Source organism: Notothenia coriiceps, unplaced genomic scaffold (assembly GCF_000735185.1).
Source record: "Notothenia coriiceps isolate Sejong01 unplaced genomic scaffold, NC01 NC01_scaffold00038201, whole genome shotgun sequence".
Classification (NCBI taxonomy): Eukaryota; Metazoa; Chordata; class Actinopteri; order Perciformes; family Nototheniidae; genus Notothenia; species Notothenia coriiceps.
Genome location: NW_011370902.1, coordinates 116,092 through 122,737, shown reverse-complemented (window position 1 = coordinate 122,737; position 6,646 = coordinate 116,092). Strand labels below are relative to the sequence as shown.

The 6,646-nt window shown below is 39.2% G+C and overlaps 1 protein-coding gene across 1 annotated transcript in view; it reads left to right on the top strand.

Annotated features, from left to right (window-relative positions):
• The window catches only part of kdm4c (lysine (K)-specific demethylase 4C), a 25,184-nt gene extending 18,549 nt beyond the window's left edge, over positions 1-6,635 (top strand). The window contains 5 exon segments of the mRNA XM_010797559.1: positions 2,280-2,474; positions 3,692-3,859; positions 4,850-4,969; positions 6,027-6,119; positions 6,247-6,635. Coding sequence (XP_010795861.1) covers positions 2,280-2,474; positions 3,692-3,859; positions 4,850-4,969; positions 6,027-6,119; positions 6,247-6,414 — 744 coding nt within the window. The 3' untranslated portion in view covers positions 6,415-6,635.
• Positions 6,636-6,646: the final 11 nt, after the last annotated feature.

Sequence of the window (6,646 nt, the reverse complement as noted above, 5' to 3'; positions counted from 1 at the left end):
ATATATACTACTACTACTACTACTACTACTACTACTACTACTACTACTACACACACTACACACACACACACACACACACACACACACACACACACACACACACACACACAGAACACTATTTAAAATAGTTGTTAAATGTTCGCACGCACGCACGCACGCACGCACGCACGCACGCACACACACACACATACATCCCTCAGTTAACACAGATTGTGTGGCATGCCAGTCTGGATCTTGTCATGCTGGCCCCGATAGGTGGACGAGACAGTCAGGCCAGTTCATCAGCACCACAATGTTGTCCATAATGGACGAGATATGGGAAAGGGGTTTATGAAATGTAGGCCATGTTAGTCACCAAGAAAATCACTGAGAAAAAAGTCCCTTCGTTCAGAAATAGAGGAACTGTGCAGCAATAGAGGCTCCATTAATACTAATAAAAAAAGGGGATAAAATGACTTATTTTCACCAGCCATTTTAAATGAACCATTGCCTTTAAGTTTGGAAGATGACCGCTCATTTCACAATACCCCCTGATCCTCAAGTGATATCTGATTAAAGTAGGCTAAGCTGATAATTGTAAAGGAGAAGCCAGCTCCGCTATAGAGGTTACATTTAATTAATGCTGCATAGGTCAACTAATTAGATCAGATATTGATTTTTCAAAGGAATGAACAAAGGGCACTTATTTCAGAGACTTAGCTGATAAGAACAGAGACTTTTAGGAAAAGTTTAGCATTGGCACAGCATTACCTCCTTATCTATCCAACAAAGGCTATGCTCTTTCACCTGGGGCGATGAATACTTCCCAGATATGCACTAGAGAATTTAAACATCAGTTCCTATTTAAGAATGAAACATGTCCATACTCCCACACATGCTGTTTAGACACATCGTGTTCTTCCATGAAGATGGTAAGATATTGATATGACAGTATATCATCAGACTCTTTTTATAGGCTTTACTTCATATTTACAAACCAGGTAATTCCCACTCAGACTGACTATCCACTGAGGAACATCCTCTAAGGAGTTTGTCTATCCACGGGCTTATTATCTGCCAGCATGTGTGGATATTTCAGTATGGATTCCTAAGGAATTACATTAATAAATAAATTACCTTCAAAGAGATGTGAAGCCGCACCACAAGAGAGAAGAAAACAGGGCAGCGGAGCAAAAAAGAGAGCGTAGATGGATGTTTTATTAGGAGGAGAGTGGAGGAAATGGAGTGAGATGGGATGCAAGAGGAATGGGTACGAGTAGGAATATAATGGGAGGATGTCGTCATTCTTTCCCTTTAGTGGGTGAGATGAGGATTTGTGGGAGCAGAGGAGAGGGGGCAGCCACAGCAGAGGAAATGGACTTGATGGGCTGTTGGGTTCTGAAAACCGAGGGGTAGTCTTAAAAATGTAGGTGCAAGTGTGTTTGTGCATTTAGGCATGGCAGTGTTCGGTGCAGGATATGTTTGTGTATTTCACCCTTCACTGTGCACTTGTGTACTGCTCACAGACCCACAATGGAGGGGAAAAGCACCACAAACCTGTTTTGTTGGGGAAACCTCAAATGATGTCATCTGATTGGACCATTTAGACTAGAGGGTTTCCTTGTGTTGTAGAGGGAAAATAACATGTTTATGTTGACTGGCCCCATTATATTCTCTTGTCTTAGTTTTGTTTACTCCGCCGTATCCAATAACAGAGTAGTTTTACAAAAAAGTTGTTTTCGAGGACATACTCTTTCTAAATTATGTTCGAGCTTCATGGAACAACCCTGCTATGGTTCACTTAGCAGCCTTTTGTCTTTCACTCACTTTTTCTTGAGCACATTCAAGGTCTCTCAAATTGAAATTCAGATTTTAAATTGCTTCAATTCTTTTTACTGCTTTCCAAGGCTACACTTGGTTTCCTTCAGGGTAATAAAGACACTCAATGACAATTTCTCTTGGTGTTTGTCATTTTGCCAGGAAAGATTACAAAGAAGCGGAAGATGTGTTGGATGGTCTTGTACTCATTTTATTCTACATTCATGCATATTTGATGTGCTGCATTTAACATACTACACGGTTCAGTGTATACAATGTATTATTCATCATTTATACTAAACTGAAGTTTCTCTATGAAGAAATAATGCTATTTTCATCTAACAAGAACATTTATTTGAACCAATTACCAAATGGTGCAAAACCCTACTTTTAACTGACATTTTATTTTCTGAATATGAATGTGACATACTGCTAAGAGTGAGGCGTTGGTGTTGATAGTTTTCTCCGGTGTGTGTCTACAGAAGTGCATCTATTGTCGTAAGCGATGCGTGGGGAGAAGGAAGGCAGGTGCTTGCATCCAGTGCTCATGTGGCCGGTGTCCCACCTCCTTTCATGTGACCTGTGCCCATGCTGCTGGGGTCATCATGGAGCCTGATGATTGGCCATATGTCGTGTCAATCACCTGCCATAGACATCAGTCGCGGAGTTCGTCAGCTGTAAGTAATAGGACAGGTGTTTTCCAGAGGTGTTATGAACCAGGTCTTGCTAAGGGAGAATGGACATGGCAGTGTGTTGCACTAGGACAATGATCATACTATACTGTAACTTGTAAAAGAAAATAGGTGTTATTGGTTCTAGTGTAATATACTTTCTAAATCATTCCAACATTACAAACAACACTTTACTGCTGTCAGATGGGATTGTGAATGCTACTCACATTTTTCAAAATAAAAGTTGTGTTATTGTAGAAATATACATATCTGTAATGTTGGAATTTATTTAGAATAAATATGAGGGTGTAAAATGTGTAACTATTACATTATTCACAAAAATGAAACGGGAGTTTTATGATTATCTAGCAGGGGTGTCAAACTCAAGGCCCGGGGGCCAAATCCGGCCCACGACTTCATTGTATGTGGCCCCACAAGAGCTCTGAAAGAATATAATATGTTTATTATACGGTTACAATGGCGATTTACAGAAGCACGTTGTCCATAAACTACATGTCCCACAATGCATCTCTCATTTGACTTTTTTTCTCAGATTTGACTTTTTTTCTTCTAAATATGCCTTTTTTCTCAGAATTGCCTTTTTTTCAAAATGTCACCTTTTTTTATTTTGCTTTTCTTTTTAAATCATTTTGTGGCATTCTCACTGAAAAGACTTGCAATTATTTGCCCTAGACTTCTGCTTTCAGACGTAGTTAATTATGAAGTTATTACCCTATCCGATAATAATCCAATGCAGAGGCAATGATGTAATATAATACATTATTTTATATATATTAAATATTTATATATGTATTTTTATATAGTCTTAAAGTTACAACTGGCCCTTTGAGTGCAACCATAATGCGAATGCGGCCCGAGATGAAATTGAGTTTGAAACCCCTGATCTAGAGTAATGTGTTTCTGGAAAGACTCCAATTTTAGAATCGTATTATTTTGTCATTTTTCAGAATGAGTGGCAGAATCACTGAGATTTCTCAAAACCTTGAACAAACAGAAATATCTGCATGGCTAGATGCTATTTTATATAAGAAAAAAGTGTTTGTTTTCAAAGTGTAGTTAACAAATGTTAAAAAAACGAAATGTTAAATGGACTGCAGTCATCACTCACCATATAATGATGTACTACTATAGGAGTTTTAGTTTGAAAAGCTACTGTATTGTTGTCCTACATTGCTCTAATTGCTCTCTGTCTGTACCAAAAGCAGCGGGCATGCCAAGCGTCCATCTCTCTGGGCCAGACGGTGATCTCCAAACATAAAAACCTGCGCTACTACAGCTCAAAGGTCACGCAGATCACCTCCCAGATGTTCTACGAGGTCATGTTCGACGACGGCTCCTTCTCCAACGATACGTACCCGGAGGATATAGTGGTGAGGATATGTTTAATTAGCGGCCCCGCTCAAGAGGTCGCCTCCCAGTTGGACGAGGTCATATCCGATATTAAAACCCTCATTTGAAAGGAGCTTCTTTTTTTTCAAGCAGGATTATTGCTTCTCTAAATTGCACGAGGGATTACATATAATCTTGTTTAAATGTCTTACTGTAAAGTGTGTCACTATGAACCTTTTCTGCAATTGCTATGAAACGACATGGACGTCTGACAAAGGCCAATCAAATTAAAAATGAAACGGGACTGCCAGGTTGTCATGGTAGCACCAAATTATCACTGACATGACCGTTCTTGAAGAGTTGCAATTCATTGATTTGCTTAAGTGATTATAATAATGATTGAGTGTCACTGGGTGAGCTATAACATATGTGTGTTTACAGTATCAGTGAGGTTCTCCTAATTTCATTAAATACTGAGCCCCAGCCTTGATTGACCAAGTCTTCCTCAGATGTGCAGCAAATTGTACAATCCTTTTAATTCTTGTAAAAAAAAAATTGTATTTGGAGACGATAATGAAATTAAATATTTGTTTGAAACATAGACTATTCAAACTTAAGATTTTAGTTGTTGTTAAATCTTTTAACCAGAAAGCAATATGATGAATGTGTTTGTTTTTGTGGAAAATCTAAAAGAAATGCACGCATGTAGATAAGTAAGTGTTGTAGTGTGAAAACAGTCTGTATGAGAGGCTGGACAACACTCCTTTTTAAAAAAACAAAAAGTGATACATGGTATTGTTTTCCTATATATTTAGATTATGTTGTAACTATTGCCTATACATTCGTTTTACCAATATTCAGGTTAGAAGCCAGAATCAAGTGTAACCATACATGTAACTATTGAAAACACAATGAAGAGCCCTTTTTATTTCATCAAACCATTACATTTGAGTGACTTTTCTCCTTTTTTGAGAGCTTTTTGGCTCGCACACTCTTACACAGAAACACCATTATTCCCTTGTATCTTTTAGAGCAGAGATTGTATGAACTTGGGCCCTCCTGAAGTTGGGGAAGCTGTTCAAGTGAAGTGGCCCGATGGGCTGTTCTATGGTGCCAAATACCTTGGATCCAACGTATCCTACATGTATCAGGTACACACACACACACACACACACACACACACACACACACACACACACACACACACACACACACACACACACACAGCACTGAAGAAACACACAATAATGACAAATAACAAATGTATGAGAGAGATGTTTGACCCGGTTTTGCAGATTTAATCATTTTTCTATGAATGTTGAATTAAATTGCAAGTTAAGCTGTGGGTCAAAGCGAGGCGGCGGTAAACCTGTTGAACTCCCTCAACATCAGTCATGGTGAATCCTCTGACGTTGTCAAGGTCCCGAGAGGAGAAAAAACGTGTTAAGAAAGAGGAAATTTAAGTGGCGTGGAGATGAGTTGGAGGAGGATGAATAGAGATGTATCGGAAGCAAAAGCTATTCAGACACAGTGGAGGCAGATGGAGAGCGATAAGAGGAGGATGAGAAGGAGGTGACAATCTGCATTATTCAAACTCACTGAAATATTCACCAGGCTAAGTCATGCAGCTTCCACTTAAGGCTTTATTTAGTCAAGCTGGGCGTCAACCATTAGTTATGCACAAATGCATCTGTGAAGCACAAACTCAGTAAAAGATGGGTCAGATTTTTTATAAAAAAAGCTTAACAAGAACTTTCCAGTGTCAAGGTGTGTCTAGGTAGGATATAGTTTTACTTCAAGGCACACAGCGATGAAAAATCAAAAATATTTGTTTTGAGAGTGGAGGCTTCTATTCAAAATCTAGTAAAAGTATTTGTTTCATCATTGAGAATAAAAAAATTCTGATCCATTAAAAGTTTTAATATTGGTTTGAATGACTTTCAGTTTCTGATATTGTATTATGTTTACTTCCTTGAGACCTGATACACACTTTAATAGACAGTGTTGAGTTTGCACTATGGTTGATTGATGTTTAATTCCAACATCCTTTTCAGAGATAAATTAAATAAATACAAATATTACATTTTGAAAATGATTTTCTAGCCTTATGCTGTGTACATATATTGCAAAACAAAAATTGCGCTAAATAGTTGCGCTCCTATCATATTAATGTGTAAAGAGCTGGTGATCTTTTCCCTTTATGTTCAGGTGGAATTTGAGGACGGTTCTCAGGTGCTGGCAAAAAGAGAAGATGTCTATACCTTAAACGAAGACCTGCCTAAAAAGGTGAAACGTAGACTTGTAAGTATTAGACTTACTGGGCAGCAGAAACTGTAAAGCACACGTTTGACATGGTTAGAATGTATCTCCCACCTGGAGGGCTTTCTTGCTTACTCATTTGGTGTTTTCTCATGTCAAATTTTTGCAGTCCACGGCCTCAAGCATGCGTTTCCAGGACGCCTTCTTCACCACGCAGGGGGAGAGGAAAAGACAAAGAACGCCTAATTCACGTTTCCAGAAAGACTATGTGGCCCTGCCAGGCCTCCGTACAACTGCCAAAAGCACATGGGAGCAGCGCAGCTACAAAGGGAAATGAAGTCATGGAGAAGGATCGATGACAAATGAATGCTCTGAAGTGTGTGTGTGTGTGTGTGTGTGTGTGTGTGTGTGTGTGTGTGTGTGTGTGTGTGTGTGTGTGTGTGTGTGTGTGTGTGTGTGTGTGTGTGTGTGTGTGTGTGTGGAGATGCGTGTGTGTGTGGATGCTTGCGGATGCGTGTGTGTGGATGCTTGCGGATGCGTGTGTGTGGATGCTTGCGGATGCGTGTGTG